This window comes from Panicum virgatum, chromosome 4K (assembly GCF_016808335.1).
Source record: "Panicum virgatum strain AP13 chromosome 4K, P.virgatum_v5, whole genome shotgun sequence".
NCBI lineage: Eukaryota > Viridiplantae > Streptophyta > Magnoliopsida > Poales > Poaceae > Panicum > Panicum virgatum.
Genome location: NC_053139.1, coordinates 46,287,013 through 46,305,813, shown reverse-complemented (window position 1 = coordinate 46,305,813; position 18,801 = coordinate 46,287,013). Strand labels below are relative to the sequence as shown.

Genomic DNA, 18,801 nt, shown 5'->3' with positions numbered 1-18,801 from the left:
GAGGTTGTCGTGGAAGCTGAGCTGTCTCCAAATCTCAATACTCCACCTGCTCACCGTGTGGGCTAATCGATTCTCATCAGAAAGGGATTTACTGATAATAATAATCGCGCCAAGGACACAGAGAGAGGCCGGGGGGGGGGGGTGTCCAGGATGCTTCAGGATGGATGCCATGGTTGGTTGCTTGAGCGTTTTCCCCAGCTGATCGATGGCATCTAATGCACACGTTTGTATGGGTAGAAGATAATCTCCGGTAGGCTCAGAGGGAAAGGAAATGGCTACTTTAGGTTGGTCTACTGTCCTGTCAGACGGGCCCTTCCTTTTTCGTGTGGAAAACAGTTTAGCAACCACTTCACCGTGCTGGGTCGTCCATGCCTTGTTTAAGACCTCTTTCGTGCTTCATGATAGGGCAACAGGCTATAGGGATCGGTCATGTTTAGCAGGTTGTACTCGTTGCAAACCGGGCTTCTCGGAGTAACAGAGGAAGAGGGGATTGGTGCTTTAAGATAACAACAGTATGTTTGGCGAGAACTTTAAGCATCATACATACATACATACATGCCGCTTTAAGATAAAGCGAAGGCCGCCTCCTAAACAAGTCCTCAGTCCGAAGCCTCCGTTGTCGAGGATGAGAGGGGGACATGATGAGGCCAGAGTGGCACATTTCTGATTGGGTTTGCAGGAAGCAGTGCTAAGCATTATAGATGATGGCAAAGTCATGATCACATGACACCCTATGGGCTACGGACAAATAATTTACCTTTTTCTCTGCCTTGGCACTTATCGACAATCAATCAATTTACAGTGTTTGTGTGTGTAAATTAACCTTAGACACACCCTCTCTCGTCTAGGACACAACCTTGCTTTGTTTCCTCTCCTCCTTTGCCAAAAGGGGGGAAAAACAATGAAAGAAATGAATCTTGCCACAAGAGGGGAGAAGGAGAAAAAAAAGGAGGAGAAAACAAGTAAACAAAAACAAGTTTCAAGACATGGTGTGAGCGAGCCTATCTACCACTTGCATTGCAGGTGCCGGGCCAATCTGAAGGCATGGCATTGGCATCCATGAGCATGAGGATCGATCTATGATCAGGGCTCGGGCAGGAGATCGCGCGCCTGCTCGAGCGTCTTGGTGAACCTGGTGAGGTTGAGCCTGACGTTCTGCTTGTCGAGGTAGACCGTCTTGATGGCGTCCCAGCCCTTCTTGTGCACGTCGTAGGGGTGGTTGAGGTAGAAATGGTCCTCCGGGTAGAGGTCCCTGAGCGAGCTCTCCTCCAGCGACACGTTGTACTCCATGTAGTTGACGTCCATGTCCCTGGCCGGGTCCTTGAAGGTGACCCTGGCGAGCCACTCGAGCCCCCCGAAGGGCACCACCTGGATGAGCACGGCGCGGCTGGGCAGGAACACCATGTTGGTGAGCCCGGCGCCGTGCACCCCCATCATCACGTCCGCCGAGTTCACCAGCCGCGCGAAGTTGGGCATGTCCGTGTGGTTGTCCGGCTCGGCGATGCGCACGTCGAAGCGCGCCCGCGCCGCCGCGTGCGCCATGGCGCGCTCGTTCAAGAACCGGCGCGAGCTCTTGCGGGAGATGATGAGGAGGCGCGGCCGGTCCCGGCGCGGCGCCCCCGACCGCGACGCCACGGCGCGCTCCAGCCGGAACGCGCGGCGGAGGAGGCGCTTGAAGTCGGCGACGGTGACGCCCCCCGGCGAGCGCGAGGGGTCGATGCCCATGGGCCGGTGGAAGGTGGCGCCGGTGACGATCCGCGGGAAGCAGTGGACCTCCCGGTCGTTGTCGACGTCGATGACGTCGTACCGGGACAGCTGCCGGAACAGCGGCGTGAACTTGTCGTTCCACCAGTCCTTCATCCCGCTGAGCAGGAAGCGGACCTCGCCGCCGAGGTGGTGCGTGCTGGTGAAGAGCGGCACGAGGACGTCGGTGTAGTCGTGGTAGAGGTTGCCCGCGAAGCCGCCGTTGGAGAAGAGGAAGCCCGGGACGGAGTGGTTGACGGTGCAGGGCGGCGGCACGGCGGTGTCGTTGGCGCCGCCGAAGGGCACGAGCGTGTACTCGCGGACGTCGTCCATGGCGACGGGGTCGTGCCGGCGCGCGTACGGCTTGGTGCGCCACTCGCGGTCCAGCGGGCTGATGTAGATCTTGGAGTGGTTGCCGTCGACGCGGATGTCGCCCACCGCCGCGCACCGCTCCGAGCGCTTGCTCGTGTTGTAGCAGGTCGGGCGGCTGGGGTCGAAGTCCTCCTCCCCGACGGGGCCCTCCAGCTTGTACCTCGTGCTGTCGTAGTCCTCGTCCACCTCCACCACCTCCACCTCCTCCGCCGGCTTGGCTGCAGGCAGGCAGGAGAAAGCATCCAATTCAGGCCAGGCTTCAATTCAGATCGTCGTCGTCAGCTCAGCTCAGGCTGAGCTCCAATAATAATTCAGACAGCTAGCCACCATCGACACTGCTCGTGCTCGACCAAGCAGAGAGAGGGGACGTACGGAAGGGGTTGGAGCAGTATCGCGCCTTGATGTAGGTGAGGACGCAGAGGGAGACGAGCATGGTGACGACCATGGCGGCGTTGCCCATCCGGCGCGGTTCCTGCCGGCCCCTCGGCTGCTTCATCGCCGCCGCCGGCCGCCGGGTCTCTGGATCTGGCCGGAGCTCGCGAAGCAGCAGCGGCTAGCGGGCGGCAGCGGTGTAGCGGAGGGTATTAAAGGCAGCAGGCGGGGTTAGTTCGTTCGCGCGGGCGTCGCGTTGATCGATGGCGACCCCGCGGCGGGCGAAGCGAAGCGAAGCAAAGCAACCGCGGAGGGAGGAGAAGAAGTTGGTGGCCTGGTGGGTGGGTGGCGCCCGATAAGGATTGGGCCCGGCCGGGGCAGGCAAAGGCGGCAACCACTGCGGCAGCTACAGCCGACGGGACGAGACGGGCCCGGCAAGCCCGCGCGCGCGAGTGCCGCTGGCCCAGCGCCCGGTAGCCGCCGCGGCCGGCCCCAGCGGCGTACCAACCCACCCCGCCCCCTTTCAAAAAAAAAAAACCCACCCCGCCGGCGCCGGGCGGGCGGAGAACGTGGTGTCCGTCTCCGTCCGTCGCCGCGCGCATCACCAACGGTAAGGCCGGGATCGATCGAGGTGGAAATTGGGGTTTCCTCACTTGTCGACTAGGACGGGATGGCCGCGCGCGCTGCAGGTGTGCGTGACCGTTGGGTTCGTTATTAGCGCGCGCGTGCCGAGAAATGGCAGGGATGGCGTGTCGTGTCGTGTCGGCTACAGACGGGTAACCAAACAAAACAACTGCCTGCTTCGGGAATCCGGCGCCGGGCGGCGGCGGCCTTCGGTGCTGTAGGCGCCGGCAGCTTAGCTGACGAGAGAGCGATCGAGGAGCTGAACGTGCGCAGCGACAGCAGTTTTCTCACTGCAACAGCTAATAGTGTTTCTCTCACACACCAAACCATCACCAGCCAGCAGCCAGCAGTCATCCAACAGTACTTTTCTCTCACAACAAATCAGCACCAGTCACAACACAGCGAATAGAGTGGCATGTTTGGCGGGTGTTGACCGGGAGTGGGGCCGTGTGCACGCACGTACGGCGCGCGGGCGCACGTGGCTGGGCTGCCAGCACGGTAGCTTGCAGATGCCGGGAGCTGCTGTGAACCTGTGCGTGATCTGCTACGAGGAGGAGAAGACGGGAGCTGCGGCGTCTCTCTCACGCGTCCGCTGCTGGAAGGCAACAATCAAGGTACGTACCTGCCCTGCCCTGCCCTGCCGCGGAGAGCAAATAGGATGTGTTCCTTCCGCTGCAAACAAAAGGTCCGCACCTGCATGTGTGGTGTGGTCGAATTGAAGCAACAGCAACAGCAACGGCCGCTGCTTATACACCGTAGCTGCTGGCCAGGGTCCGTCTAGTAGTAGAGAAGGCGTGGCTTTCGGTCTCCCACGGGAGGAGGGCCGGCGACAGCGGACGACCAGCTGATTTCTCATTTCTGCGTGTGACCGCTCAACGTTTGCGTTTGGACTCCTGAACCGGCCGGAGAAATTTAGACAAGTGACGAGGAAGGTCGCCGGCCGGCTTACTTTGAAGTGAGTAATCCAAACCAACACGACCGGGCCGGACCGATCCATCGCGGCCTGACAAAGAGATGGCGTGGCGGACGTGTCAAGTCATCAGATTTTTTTTTTTGAGGAGGAAGAAGTGATCAGATAGATAGATGCCGAGAGCTTGTCTGAATTGGATCAGAGGCTCAGAGCCATGCCGATGTGTGCGACAGTTTGAGAAGCGCACGGGCCTCCATCCTCCGTTGCAACAACTGCGGGCCTGTGCTTTCGGCCACTTTCCCTTTCTAAGTCGGCCTTTTTCTTCTCTCTCTTTTTTTTTCTCTTTGATTTGATAAACTCGTTTTTCTTCTCAACTTGTTTTGCGACAAGATGGTACTAATGCTCAAAAAAAAAAACTAAAAACAAGGGCCAAAGAGATCCTCTAGTAGTGAAGACCAAGTTTCCTCTAGGAAAACAAGTACACAATGAGTACTCTTCTATTGCTTTGTATCTATTTTTCTGCAGGGAAAGGGAAGTACAGAATGAGCTTGACCGATTTTCTACGGCCAGCAGCATGTCGCTGCACGAGGTCAACGAGAGGTTGCCCTCTGTCACTCACACGCCTTCTTATTCAACTCACCATTTTTACAAGCACACCAGCTGTCATACGCACGCACACAGGTAGCAGCAGGTCAACGACAGGCTGAGCCGCTGTTCCTGAACCACGGAAGCTGATTGAAAAAAAAATGGATTTGTCATGGAACCTTCCAAGATTGGGATCGGGTCGTCGATCAGTCGGCGAGCGAAGGGAACACCCACACCGGGGGCGGCCACTTCCAGAGCAGGTCCCGCGCCGCGCCGCCCGGCGGCGGCCGGTAGCTCCCGACGGCGAGATCCAGCACGCCGACGTCCGGCGCCACCTCGTGGCACCGCTCGTGCGACCACGGCCCGTCGTCGGTGAAGTACACGCAGTTGCCCCTCAACCCGCCGCCGCCGCCGTCCACGGGGACGCACAGCGACGTGTTCTTCCCCAGGAACAGCGCGCGCCCGCCCAGGACGCGGCTGCTGCTCTTGCCGTCCACCCGCGTCCACCGGGGAAGGTGGTCGTGGTCCCGTGCTTCAGCGGCGGCGCCGGCCTTCCACTCGAAGAGCTCGACGCCGGTGGTCGTGTACTCGACGCGCTCCGGCCGGGGCTCCCAGGTGTGCCGCGCGTGCGCCGCGCCGCACAGCCGGTGCACCTGGAGCAGGTGCCCCGGCGCGAGCTCCACGAGGTACCTGCGGCTCGCCGCCGACATGGCGCACGCGCGGGCAGAGCAGCAGCACGGCGGCGCGATCGCCCGGGACGCCGCCGCCGGCGTCGCGTCCATGTCCCACGCCTCGACGCACCCCGCGGCGTCCATCGTGTACACCGCTTGACGACGCTGCCGCCCGTCGGCTCCGTCCTCGGAGGACGCGCGCACGGCGGCGTCGACCCAGCAGCGCGCCGGCGTGCCGAGCAGAGTCCACTCCGTGTCCCCTGCCCGGGCGACGGCGAGACGGGACAGGGGCTGGCAGATGAGCAGCACGGCGTAGCCGCCCCAGCACCCCGACGGCGCGATCCTCCGCGGCGCGGCCACGAGGACGGCCTTCTCGTAGACCTCGTACCGGAGCCTGTCCGGCGCGAGCGTCTCCGGCGGTATCAGCACCTCGCCGTCGCAGCCGCCCTCGTCGGCGAAGCAGCACCGGAGGTCGTAGCTCACGACGCGGCCGTCCGCGCCGTGGCTGGCGCCGACGAACGGGAGCGTGGCGACGGACGGCAGCCGGACCTGCGCGCCGGTGACCGGGTTCAGGAGCTGCAGCTCCGAGCAGGCGTCGGCGGTGACGAGCCACCCGTCGGGCGACGAGCCGACGCAGACGCGGTCCGAGGCGGCGGGCGCCGGCTGCCGGATGGCGTACGCCCTGCCCTCCGCCAGGCTCAGGAACCGCGCCTCCGAGAACCTGGCGTCGCCACCGCCTCTCCGCGCGGTCGGGTTGAAGGGGAGCATGAGCCACGGGGACAGCGGCGCGGCGGCGCTGCCGGCAGCGGCCGCGGCCGACTGCCACGCGGCGCAGACGGCGGGGAAGCGGAGGCGGTCCGGCACGGGGAGGCGGTCGAGGACGGACACGAGGAGGTCGCGCGGGAGGTCGGCCCAGCCTGGCGGCCCCCCGCCGGCGGCGGCGAGCTTGCTCATGGTAGGCATTAGCGGCGGCGGCGTGCGGAACACGATCGCGTGAAGAGATCGGGTTGTTCGCGTCGAGAGGCGTGCGAGCGGGTGGCAGGCACTTAAACGCCGCCGGGTCCTCGGTCCTCGCCGCTGTTCCGTCGTGCCGGTGCCCCATGTATTTCTCGGACGCCGCCGCCGGCGCGGGCGGAGTTGTGCTGGGTCCGAATACTAGCAACGGCTCGGACTCTGACCAGACTGGTCAGCTTGATCGTCGCGTCAGGAAAATGGGCAGGACGGGAACGGGATGTGTACGGCGGCGGGAAACGGTGTACAGAGAGACGGTGGGCGGCGCTCCGCCGCCGGGTCCGATCGGCGGTCGCGCCACTTTGACGGGCCGTCGCCTGTCCAGAGCCATTTTCTCAGGCGGGCCGCACCCTCATGCGGTTGTGGGCTGTCCCGTGGCCTGTCACTTCATAGTTCGCGGGCCGTCTCTTGTTTGGGCTATTTAGCGGGCCGCGCAACGTTGTCATCAGTGGTGTGCGGCCAGTCGTTGACCACGGCCATGCGTCTCGTTTTTTTTTTTTTTTTGCGCTCACCTTATTTTGGATCAAAGTTCACATGCGGCGGCTACGTGTCCACTCAGAAAAGCAGAGTAGAACACGGCGCTACTTTACTTGCAGTTGCAGACATGGCTAGCACTATGGGCGTCCCCAGCGGTTGACGATTTGGCTGGAGATTTGATTCTTTTAATCGATGAACAGTAGCTGTACAGTGGTCGCTAGCGACGAGTTCGTCGCTAGCTCGCACACTTGCCGAGAGAGCTCCCTCTCACACGCGCTCTTCCCGAGCGCCTGCTGTTTTTCTATCTCTCCTGCCCAAATCGCTAGATCATCGCGGGTGCCCTATCTCTTCCCGTATGCAAGGTCAGAATACCGCATCGATGCAGGTTCAGAATCGTGGCCACTTGGTAAATGGTGATACTAGCATATTATTGCTGCTACTCTGACACCAGTTGCTCGTCAAACATGCTATCCTAATCGTCGGTCAACCGTATAATACGATACAAAAATCGCAGAAACAAATACTACTATATCCCATTATCTTTTTTTTCAAAAAAAAAGAAGAGAGAGAACAACATCTCAATGCCGATCGCGGGGCTCTAGAGCCAGCAGGCGCACGCCCATGCCGGTAGTTGGGAACTGGAAGTTTCCATGCCCGTCCTAGTGCTTATCATCATCTCTTATTCTCTTATAATCCCCATCGCGCTTTGTGTGTGGCGTTGCCTGTCGGTTCGACTGTTCTTTCCGGCTTCAGCAAGCTGCCTGCTTCATCAGTTTCAAAGTATTTCTCAAGTCTCCCGAGCTCGCTGTTCTTTACGATTCTTTCTTTGTCATGGCCGGGCAAGGCAGCAAAAGACACTGTTTCGAGTCGTAGTATATGCGGCGGTCGAAAGGGGGACGGAGCCGCAACCACTCACTCTGATGACGCAAATCACTCACGCCACTAAATACCTGTACTACTAATTGACAGTAGTTCACTACCTAATGATAAGCTGCCACTTTAATACGGAGTGCTTTGCATAAAGTATAGATAGTCCTATTCAGGAGGAAAGAAAGAAAAAAATGGCAAGAAGGGAGGAAAAAGAAAGGGTGTGGCACAGCCCACAAGCTTGCAATCCGGTTAATCTCCCCTGCAGCTGCAGGTCATTCTGTTGCTGGCTGCTGCCTTTGCTCATGTGATTCCTCTGCGGCCATGTGCCCACGGCTACCGGACAATTCCTTGTGCCGGGGCAGCCAGGCGATGCCAAACTCGTAGATCTGTCAGTGGTATCAGTCAGCATCCCCACCTGCTGCCTGTAAACTTTGTTCATTCGGCTGGCCTTCTGAATTCACTCGGTTTTTGTTTTAGAAAAGATTCACTCGGTTTTCCAAGATGCGATCCCCACATGGCGCACGTTTGACCTCACGATCGTTCCTACAAATGTAGCACATCTGGCGGCTCGATCCCGATCGATCGATCGATCAGACGGAACGGAACCGATCGCACACAATCTGAAGATCCGCGACAGGCTCGCCTGCAAATTCCAGCGGCTTCTCGCAGGTCTACTTGCTCGATCGATCGATTCCGGAGCCAACGAACACGACGAGCAACGTCGGTTCCCGTGATCGGAAAAAGGAAAAAGAAAAGCGTCGAGGAAACGTGGTTTCCATGAACGTCAGTCCCAGCTGGTCCAACCGACGAGCCCCGGCGAATTATAAAACCCACCTCCCTTTCAAATCGTGGATTCTTCTCCACGGCCACTACCCGCCTGCCCCGCTGTTCTTGGCGATTAACAAATCGGATTGTTAATCCCGGGCTGGTATTCTATTCATAATCAGTCGCCCCCTGCCTGCCATTGTACTTCTTGTTGTGCTTCAAAAAGCTGATGAAATCGCCATGCATTTATGGGGTGCCAGGGTAGCGGCTCTCGGTTTTGTATGGTTGTAAAGCTGCCGATCTTGTCCGTGGAGTGGGTGGAGGACGGGGAGCTGTGGCCGTGCGGGTGCTTGGGCGGAGATGAAGCCGGCGGCGAGGAGCAAGAAGGGCAGGGGGGCCTTCTGCAACCTCCCGCTGCTGCTCCTCATTGGGGCCATCCAGTTCTTGGTCATCTACTCCCCCGCCATTGATCGGTACATGGTGATGATCACAAAAGGTATGCAAGCTGCTGTTTCATTCGAAAATTCGATCATCGCACATTGCATTCCAATTTGTCGGAGTAGTTATCTGGCTAGCTTGCATTCCAATTTGTCGGAGTAGTTATCTGGCTAGCTCATCAGTTGACTTGATGCTAGTTCGTCTGACAGAGACCAGTTTGATTGCAGGCAAGCCTGGGTTCCCATCGCTGCTGCTGGATGGCAGGAGAGGATTCAAATTGGTGGTGGAGGAGTTCGTCCCGGAGCCCCGCGTGGCGTGCGACTTCGCGGACCCGAGGTCGGACGTGTGCGAGCTGGAGGGCGCCATCCGCATCCGCGGGAGCACGTCGGAGGTGTTCGTGGTGGCCCCGGGCGGTGCCGGCGCGGGCATGAACGCGACGCAGTGGACGATCCAGCCGTACACGCGCAAGGGCGAGGCCCGCGTGATGCGCGGCATCGCGGAGCTGACGGTGCGCGTGGTGGGCGCCGGCGAGGCCCCGGCGTGCACGGTGCGGCACGACGTGCCGGCGGTGGTGTACTCCAACGGCGGGTACTGCGGCAACTACTACCACGACTTCAACGACAACATCATCCCGCTGTTCATCACGTCGCGGCACCTGGGCGGCGAGGTGCAGCTGCTGGTGGCGCAGAAGCAGCGGTGGTGGTTCGACAAGTACCGGGAGATCGTGGACGGGCTGACCAACTACGAGGCGGTGGACCTGGGCGGCGACGGCGGCGAGGTGCGGTGCTTCCGGCGCGCCACCCTGGGGCTGCGCAGCCACAAGGAGCTGAGCATCGACCCGCGCCGCGCGCCGCGCAACCTGTCCATGGTGGACTTCAAGCGCTTCCTGATGTGGCGGTACGCGCTGCCGCGGGAGCACGCCATCCGGACGGAGGAGGACGAGGGGGCGGCGAGGCCGCGGCTGCTGATCATCGCCCGGCGGTCGCGGCGGCGGTTTGTGAACCTGCCGGAGATCGTGGCGCTGGCGGAGGAGGTCGGGTTCGAGGTGACGACGTCGGACGTGATGTCGCCGCCGAAGCAGAACAAGAAGGGTGCTTTAGCTGCAGCTGGTGACGAGGGGCACGCGCGCATGGCGGACGCGTCGGCGCTGGTGAACTCGTTCGACGCGATGGTGGCGGTGCACGGGTCCGGGCTGACGAACCTGGTGTTCCTGCCGATGAACGCGGTGGTGGTGCAGGTGGTGCCGCTGGGGCGGATGGAGGGGCTGGCCATGGACGAGTACGGGGTGCCGCCGCGGGACATGAACATGCGGTACCTGCAGTACAACATCACGGCGGAGGAGAGCACGCTGTCGGAGGCGTTCCCGAGGACGCACCCGGTGCTGCTGGACCCCATGCCCATCCACAAGCAGAGCTGGTCGCTCGTCAAGGACATCTACCTCGGCCAGCAGGACGTCAGGCTCGACCTGCGCCGCTTCAGGCCCGTCCTCGAGAAGGCCATCCGCCTGCTCCGGTGACCGGCGGAAAAGGCCTCAACTGACACTGATTGCTTGCTTTGCTTGCCTGCCTGACCCGGCGGCGGCTCCTCCATGCGAGTTGTGACTACAGGAACAGGAAGATACAGTGATCGACAGACAGACACCATGTTTCTTTTCCTTTCTTTTTTTCTCTCCTCTTGGAATTTCATCACACGACAAGGGCATGTAAAATTTCAGATGCTGTACAACCAATTAGTAGAGAGTCCCCGTTGTTGCTCAAAGCAAAAGCGGCGACGATTTTGCTGTATGATAATGTGAGTACATGGAGTTATGGCAAGCGTGCGCGTCCCCTGCCCTGATTGAGGCGCAACAAACAGAACAACGTCATGTGATCCGGGTAGGCAGCTGCTCGTGCTGGCCGTCACCCACACGGCAGGAAAGATTCGCGGCGGCACCACCGACGCCGGGAGTTGGGTTGGGGCCGTACGTCCGTCGTCGGTGGGGAAGGACGCGGTTTTTTTATTTTTTTATTTTCATTTTTTACAAAAATATATTTTCGTTTTCAAATTTTACAGGAATATAGGGCGGCCGGGCAGCCGTGACCTCGTCGCCCCGCTGCGGGGCGGCAGGGGCTTTTCTGCAAAAAAAATTATGAAATTTTTTGCAGAAAAGCCCCTGGAGGACCGGCCGCCCAACAGCGGGGCGGCCGGCCCCCCAGGCCGTCCGGCAGCGGGGCGGCCGCCTCCCAGATACCGCCGACCCTCATTTGCTTCACAAAAAAATCAGAAAAAAATCTCAGTTTGTCGTAGTACTATTCGTATAAAAGACAATAAAAAGAATGTGCCTTTGGTTTGTAAACAATGGCGGTTCCCGTACTTGCATAATTCGAACTAATCAGCGCAGTCTCGTGCATTTAGAAGACCAACGACTACACCTTGGCAGCAGAAGGCTTTATTTATGCTATAGAGTCGATCTCGCGGATAGGCGGGTTACATTTCTTTATGCTATTTGTACCCGTCACCGGTTTATGGATGAGTGCTATTGGCGTAGTTGGCCTGGCTCTGAACCTATGTGCCTATGACTTCGTTTCCCAGCAAATCCGTAGGTCAAAGCCGTAGCGCGCCCTGTAGTTTTGAAGCAGGGCGAGACAACTTTAGCTAGGAGCCTCTTTTCCTTCTGCCCAACTCCCCGAAAACAACGTTAAAAAAGGGCTTCATTTCGATTTTCCAATTTGGAAAATCACATATTCGTTTCCTTCGTATGAACATAAAAATACAATGACTCAAAGAAGTTCCTACCACAAATTTTGTACTGCACGGATTACTTAGAACTCGGTTTATTGTAATACTATTCATATAACATATAATGGTCTAACAGTTCATTGGTACTGCAAAAATGTCCTTGCATTGCAAGGTAGCATAAACGAAGTTTGAGTACAAAATATAAAAACCAAGAGGACAGGTCCATAATAACAATAGAGAAACAAGTGGCAACAACTAACCACCCATACCGTGCTGACCTCTCTTACGTTGTGCGTGTACATGATCTGTAGGGTAGCTATGACGGTCCGGTGGCCTCACGTCTCTGGCAGGACGGCGTAACTGAGCCAGAGGTGTATGCAAGATGGGATAATCGTCCTGGGCAGGCGTAACAAACAACCGTGTAAAGTCGTCGAATGAGACATCGTCGTTGTCTTGAGACCACCCTACGGATCACAAAAAAACTTTTTTTTAAAGCAATGTTAAATAGGTGAATGTAATTCCGTACAAATAATTGTACGTACCCTGTGTTGGAGGTGGTGGTGGTGGTGAATAGGAATAAACTCCTTGCTATCCTCCTGGTGGCGGCATAGGGTGATACGAAGAAGGCCCCGCTCCGGTGAACTGTTGTGATCCTGAGTGTAAATAGTAATGTATAAGCTTTCGACCATAAAACATAGGCAAATAAAACTATGCACCACATATTTACCTAAAGTCCCTGCAGCTGGTGTCATAGAGGTAAACTGGGTTCCTTGAAACGGAGCCCCTTGCGAGGCACCTGACCCTCCATAGGGCTGAGAACCGGGGTACCCGTACCCTGTGTGGAGTCGTACTTAAATATTGCCTACAAACATACGGATCGGTAAATATCACACCATACATTCGTACTGTGGGTGGTATGGGGAAGGCTGCTGCACTGCGGCACCACAAGGAACCGACGTGGACGCTTGCGATGATCCGTAGGAATCCTCGTACTCCGTCCGCGTACCAAAGACCTGAAGAATGCCTCAGGCTCTATCACGTTGAGTAGTCCAGGCCTCGAGTTGCGCCGTCATGCTCATCGTAGACCTGCCATGAATCCTCATTACATTCAGTGAGCAATCTAATTCAAGCAACCTACACATTTCGAACTGCAACCAAGAAAACTTAGTCCACAAATCTTAAAAGATTGAAAATGCAGTCAATATTTACTCACCGCCCCAGCTAGTGCCTCATCCCTGTGTCGTGCATAGCCATCCTGCGAAGTTGCAACATGCGGCTGTGGATGCATGTCAACATACGTCAAGCGGCAATGAGTCTTAGGTTCGTACCAGGTCAGGTACGCCCTAAATGAAGCCTCAGTGTGTGGACCGGTGTCCTCAGCCAACTGCTCGTCTGCATTATCCCACGCAGCCACCCACGGTTGTAACCCAGTGACCCACATGGTGGAGAAAGGATGTCCAGCCCTTGACAAACTGCACGTTAAATAGAAATTAGTGACATATTATTAGTACATGGGGACTTATACGTTTTTGTTACCTATGATCGTGGCGCTGAACACGATCCAACGCTGAACGCACAGGGAAAGACTGGCGTTGACCAAACTGCCTCATGACTCTGTCCGGACAGTGGGCCTCAACTACAGCGTCGTACACTAAAGCTGCAGTAGTCATCCATAGGCCCTGGTCCTGTGTGCAAACCGAAGATATCTCAAGCGGTGCACGTGTGGCTATAGCCGAAGGTCTGTATGGCTCCCACACAATATCTTCCGGGGTCAATCGATCAAATGCCGCAACAAACTCAGGATAAGACCGCCGGGTCTGTACATGTGGCCATGTTTTCTGCAAAAATAAAAATTATGTGTCCATAACGAATGTATTGAGGGAACAATGTATAACCATAGTATGCATAGAATACAAACTTTTATCGGGTCCTTACCTGTTGAGAGTACCAGAGAGTCCCCATGGTGGGCCTGTCGTCATCCGTGTCACCGTACATATCCGGCTTGTATGGTGACTGGTCAATCATGGGACGACCGATAGCAATCCTCTCGTAAGACCAAAGCTGTAGTAGAATTGGGCACCCCGTTAGGACAGCATTAATAAGCAAGAGCAATTCAAGTTAAACTTTTCTTTTGGGAAATAATTTAAGTGTGTTTTTGTGTATATGAAATTTTGCACATAAAATGACATGTCAAATCAACTATAGTATTCGAGGTTTTAAATAATATGTCGAATTTTAAACAAATATGCTTTGAAAATAATTTCTAAAATATAGCTCAAATGAACTTTTGCCCAAAACCAAAGTTATAGGTTTTCAAAAGACGAAAAATTTTCGTGTTCAAAGTTTTTCGAGTTGCTACACAAAACTGGGACAAAAAGTTGATTTTCGAAGCGTATACGATAATTTCAAATGCATTCAAGTTTCAATTTTTATCTTTCAAACCAGTGTGCAAATGAAAGAGTGCCTAAAACGAAAGTTGTAGATCTCGAAATTTTGAACAACTTTGGTATTCAAAAGTTTTTCATTTGAGGCCATATAGAAAGAGAAAAATTGAGATTGCAAAACGAATTTTGAACTTCGATCTAATTACAGCTATGCCATCACCTCCATCTCCCTTCTCTGTTCTCGCCGTGACGGCGTTCGCCGTCTCGCCGTCGGCCACGCGCCTCTCCCTCGCCGCGCCCCAGCCCTCTCCGCGCCCCTGGTGCCTTCCTGGAGCTTCTCGAACCGCCACGCGTCGCCGTCCCCTGCACGCACGCCGAGGATGGACGTCGAAGCGCCACGGCGACGTCGTGCAGCGACAGCCGACCGCGCCTCGCCTCCTCCCTCGCCTGTTTCCTCCCCTTTGGCCCGTGCAGTAGACGTGCTCGACCCCCTCTCCACTCCTTTCCCTTTCTCCAGAGCCGAGCTGAGTTTTTCCCTGCGCTAGGGAGCTCGCCGTCGCGTCCATGGCGCTGCCGCCCACGGCCTCCACGCGGAGCCCCCTCCTCCGCCCTCCCTCGACCCGAGCCACCTCCGGGAACGAGTCCCTCTCGGCTCACTGGTGCTCCCCGACCCCTCCACCGCCGCCCCAACCCACTGGAACGGCGCCGCCGCGGTTCAGACCGCCGCCGGCCGCCCGCTCCACGTCGAGCTCCCACCTCTGCCCTCCCACAGCTCCAATCAACCCCGGGAACGGCTTCACCTCGCCCCAACGGAGCTCCCAAGCCCAGCCAAGCCGCCTCCCCCTCGCCGGAGTGCCGCAGCCGCGGTACAGGGCCGCCGCCGGCCGCCGGCGCCCGCGGACAGGCCACCACAGGCCACCTCAGCCCCAACTGAGACTACCGGAAGGTGCGCACGAGCTCCCTCACCCTTTTCCCCAACTTTCCCCTCGCCGCCGGGGCCGAACCTCGCCGGAAAACGGCCGCCCGACCCTCCCCTGTTCTGTCTAGTTCCGCCAAGGACCTCCCGTGAGAAGAAACAAAAATCCAGGGGCCTAGATGCAAAAGTTCGTTTCCTTTTTCTTTTGTTTTCAAAAACAGCAAACTTGTAAATTCCATATAAAATCGTATAAAAATAAGAAAAATTAAAACTAAAATATTTTGGAATCCTTAGATCAAAACCTACAACTTTTGTTACAGTCACATATTCATATTATTCTTCTATTTTAATCTAGGATAAAGATTAGATTAAATAGCACACAAATGTATATTCTGTTGTAGTCATTAACTAAGGCTAGTTTTTGGACAGTGTGCTAGAACGTATATGAATATTTTGACAAATCTAGCTATAGGTTTCATTAGATTTTGGTTTATGCCTATGTTAAATAGATTTAAATCCACAAGTTTATATACTAGTTTTCTTGATCTGAAATTTTTATGACAGTTTTACATTTGTTTCTAGATGCTATAGAAAATTTTTGGGAATTTTTAGTAATGTATAGCTGGTTCTTTTGTTTTATTCATGAATAAACTTTGTAAATAAAAAACCCTTGTTTCCTTCATTAGAAAAATCTCATAGTTTTACTAGAGCTTGGTTCTGAGTAGATGATTATGCATGCCAATTTTGAGAATCAATAACTTCCTACTTTGTTCTGTAAAAATAGATCTTTATCCCAGCAGAAGTTGTTTAACTTATTGTTCATGTTTAATCTGCTTCATGAAAATAGCTGAAAATTTTATTGTAAGTTGGTACTTCAGTTTTGTTTCTTGCATCAAAATTTCAAGCCCACGAGCTATGGGTAACTATAGTTTTGGACAAAGCATGTTATCTTTAGTTTTGTTAGAAGAAATAACTTTTGTATGCTTTGGTATATAATGAAAACCCCACTTTGATTTTATGAATTAAATTGTGTTAAATTACTACTCTATAAATGACTACCCATGAAATATTAATTAGGAAGTTTCACGTCCAAACTCAGTTTATGTTGGACTACAACTTTATCGTGAAGAAAAAAAATAACATCTACATTGTGGAGCAACTCGAAACTGTGCATTCATACATATGCATTGTTGCATTTCATTTAGGTACGATAGATGTATCGCGTGAAGGATGTGATGTTGGAACCGAGCCAGAAGACGGTGAATGGTGGACACGTCTAGAAGATGGACGGATGGATCCCGATGTGCACGACCGAAGGAAGATGCTCGCCGAGCACTTGTCCTCTAACTAACACTGACCTAGTGTTAATTCCAGGCAAGTCCCGGAGCATGTGCTATCTATTTTAAATTTATGAAACTTATTACTATTCTTATCTACTTGCGCATTTAAGTTTGCAGGAGTTGCTTGGAACCTTAGCTGCATAATCTTAGGTACCTATGCTTGAACACTAGTATGTGTAGGTTGCTAGATGGCTAGGCTAATGGTTCGGTAGAAGTCGAGTGATTTCCTGTCACTCGCGAGAACTATAGGAGTTGAATGTCTACTACATACTGCAACTATAAGGCTCACGGGCGGGGTTGTGGTACTTGTGATACCCCGTCTGTTTAGTAAAAGATGATAAGGCCGCAGTGTGTGGTAGTAGTGGTTAAGCGTTTGAACGTACTAACCACATGCCGAGAAATATGGTAATCGGTAAGCTTAAGTACCTGATTGGCCCGGCGAGTGGACTTCTCCCTCACCTTCTTTGAACGTCGTTTCTCATGCGTGCACATGCGGGTGCAGAGTCGTCATACTCTGTAGTCGAGAACGGTGACCCTGATCCACAACCCGAAAAGAAAGGGGAAAAGTCGTGTGGGTGACTTGGTTCCCATACGTGTGTGTTAGGTCTGCCTGGCCAGGTTAACAAATTCGATTCGAATCGTCCGCCTCTCACGGTTTGGGACTGCTTAACCCTTTTGCCACATAGAGTAAGAAGTGGAAGATGATGATGATGATGATGATGATGGTAAATTTGGCTGGTTGGATGATGAAAGATAATTGTTTCCATCATGTATGCTATTGGATAGATGCTCACCTAGAATGGTTAATTGAACTAGAACTTGAAAGCTAAAATATGAAATTAAGGATCTACTCTCTATTGCTTTTCGGCAAACAAACCCCTCAAGCCAAAAGCCTTGCATGTCTAGATAAAGGGCTAAGTATACCCTTAGTCGGGTAAGCCTTGCTGAGTATTAGTATACTCAGCCTTGCTTGTGGCTTTGTTTTTCAGGTGGTGCATCGGAGGTTGCGATTGACGTCATGTACGGGCTTCATCATGACGTCTGGTTTCGACACTAGACTATCGTTCGTTTTACGTCAAACTTGAGCTCTGTTGTTCTTTTATAAAATTCAAACTTGGTTTGTAATATTAATTCAATTTCATACTCTGTACTGTAAAATTTGTGGAATGTTGCATTCTCTGGACTGCTTTGTCGATCCTGTTCAAGTGGTTTAATCGGGATTTTACCCGACAACACTGCCGGATTACTCCGTTTTATGTGCGTGTTAACCCTGATTATCGTTTTGATGATGGTTAGCGCACTTAAGCCGGATTAATTTAGGCGGGGCTGCCGCAGCCACGTAGAAGGTACCACGCGGGGCCCGACAACATCCCCGATGATAGGAAGGCCAAGCAGCATCGCAATGTCCTGCAGGGTCGGTGCCATCTCCCCACAAGGGAGATGAAACGTGTGTGTCTTAGGTCTCCATCTGTCAACGAGAGCTGAAAGTAGAGACCTGTCAACTTCATCAAGGCACTCTCAGCAAGACGAGCCACAGTAAGAAGACCTGCCTCGCTCAGTCTGCATCGTATAGTGCACAAACGTTAGTACATTATATAACAAAATGTATAACGGACAAAAACAGAAAATAGACGACATATCACCTGGGCAGCCATCATGGGTCTACAGGAATCAACTCTGCAGGTGGATGTGGACGCAGCACGTTGAGTTGTTGGTGCTGAACCACAGCAAGAAAGGACCGGTGACCCGAGTCTATTGTTGGGTCCAGCAACGCAGGAGTAACCCCGGCCATACCTACCATGTAGGATCAAAACAATGCAATACAATCACACACATCTAAATTAAATAGTACCATCGTACAACACTATATGTCCATACATAACGAAATTATATTGTTACATGCTATCATTTGGTTCAACTACACATACATACATAATAAAATTATATTGTTACATGCTACCATCTGGTTCAAATACATATCCATACATAACCGAACCTAAATCTTTAATCTAACACTAATCACTACTAACATTAATTAAAATAATTGCTAATGTATCACTAATCACCCCTAACAATAATTAAACTGATTGCTAATCTACTGTGTCAACAAAAATAATTATAACATAATCTATTTGTAAAGTGTAGAAAATTTTGATACCTGCAGTCGCCGGCTTGAAAATCCGACAGGGCTTCGCCGTTTTGCCTCTCCCTCACCTTTCCTCTCCCTCCCTCCCTCCCTCTCTTTTATTTTTTTTGGATTTTTAGTGAGGCAAATGAGGGGGTGGGGGGCAGCCAACCCCTTATATTGGGGGGGAGGCGGCCGCCCCGCTGCCAGGCGACCGATCCAACAGGGGCTTTTCTGCAAAAAATTTCGCAAAATTTTTGCAGAAAAAACCCTGCCGCCCCGCAGCGGGGCGACCAGGTCCCGGCCACCCGGCAGCGGGGCGGCCGGGGTATATTCCTGTAAATTTTGAAAACGAAAATATATTTTTGTAAAAAATGAAAATATAAAATATAAAAATAAAAAAAAACCGCGTGGAAGGACACGGGCCGTGTCTTGGCCCAGGGAAAACGGGCCCAGCCTAGTTGTAAGGCTACATGGGGA

The 18,801-nt window shown here is 54.0% G+C and overlaps 3 protein-coding genes and 1 long non-coding RNA gene across 5 annotated transcripts; 1 reads left to right on the top strand and 3 right to left on the bottom strand.

Annotated features, from left to right (window-relative positions):
* Positions 1 to 739: 739 nt before the first annotated feature.
* Positions 740 to 2,793, bottom strand: LOC120704429 (alpha-1,3-arabinosyltransferase XAT2-like). Its single transcript, XM_039988820.1, has 2 exons — positions 2,488 to 2,793; positions 740 to 2,333 (listed from the first exon to the last, which is right to left on the bottom strand). The coding sequence occupies exons 1-2, from the start codon at positions 2,609 to 2,611 to the stop codon at positions 1,084 to 1,086; spliced, it is 1,374 nt and encodes a 457-aa protein (XP_039844754.1). The 5' UTR covers positions 2,612 to 2,793; the 3' UTR covers positions 740 to 1,083.
* A 1,718-nt stretch (positions 2,794 to 4,511) lies between these two features.
* LOC120704428 lies at positions 4,512 to 6,434 on the bottom strand. Its single transcript, XM_039988819.1, has one exon. It carries the CDS (start codon positions 6,238 to 6,240, stop codon positions 4,813 to 4,815), a length of 1,428 nt encoding a protein of 475 aa, XP_039844753.1. The 5' UTR covers positions 6,241 to 6,434; the 3' UTR covers positions 4,512 to 4,812.
* Positions 6,435 to 8,242: 1,808 nt separating this feature from the next.
* Positions 8,243 to 10,652, top strand: LOC120704427 (beta-1,2-xylosyltransferase XYXT1-like). Of its 2 annotated transcripts, XM_039988817.1 has the most exons (3): positions 8,243 to 8,563; positions 8,661 to 8,896; positions 9,048 to 10,652. In XM_039988817.1, the coding sequence occupies exons 2-3, from the start codon at positions 8,761 to 8,763 to the stop codon at positions 10,352 to 10,354; spliced, it is 1,443 nt and encodes a 480-aa protein (XP_039844751.1). In that variant the 5' UTR covers positions 8,243 to 8,563; positions 8,661 to 8,760; the 3' UTR covers positions 10,355 to 10,652. The 2 variants fall into 2 exon arrangements, with proteins under 2 accessions (XP_039844751.1, XP_039844752.1); XM_039988818.1 differs by having other exon boundaries at positions 8,266 to 8,896; positions 9,066 to 10,652.
* Positions 10,653 to 12,147: 1,495 nt separating this feature from the next.
* Positions 12,148 to 13,188, bottom strand: LOC120705256. The gene is made up of 3 exons (XR_005687856.1): positions 13,093 to 13,188; positions 12,284 to 13,028; positions 12,148 to 12,209 (listed from the first exon to the last, which is right to left on the bottom strand). It is a non-coding gene; the product is annotated as an uncharacterized LOC120705256 (long non-coding RNA).
* Between the last annotated feature and the right edge of the window lie 5,613 nt (positions 13,189 to 18,801).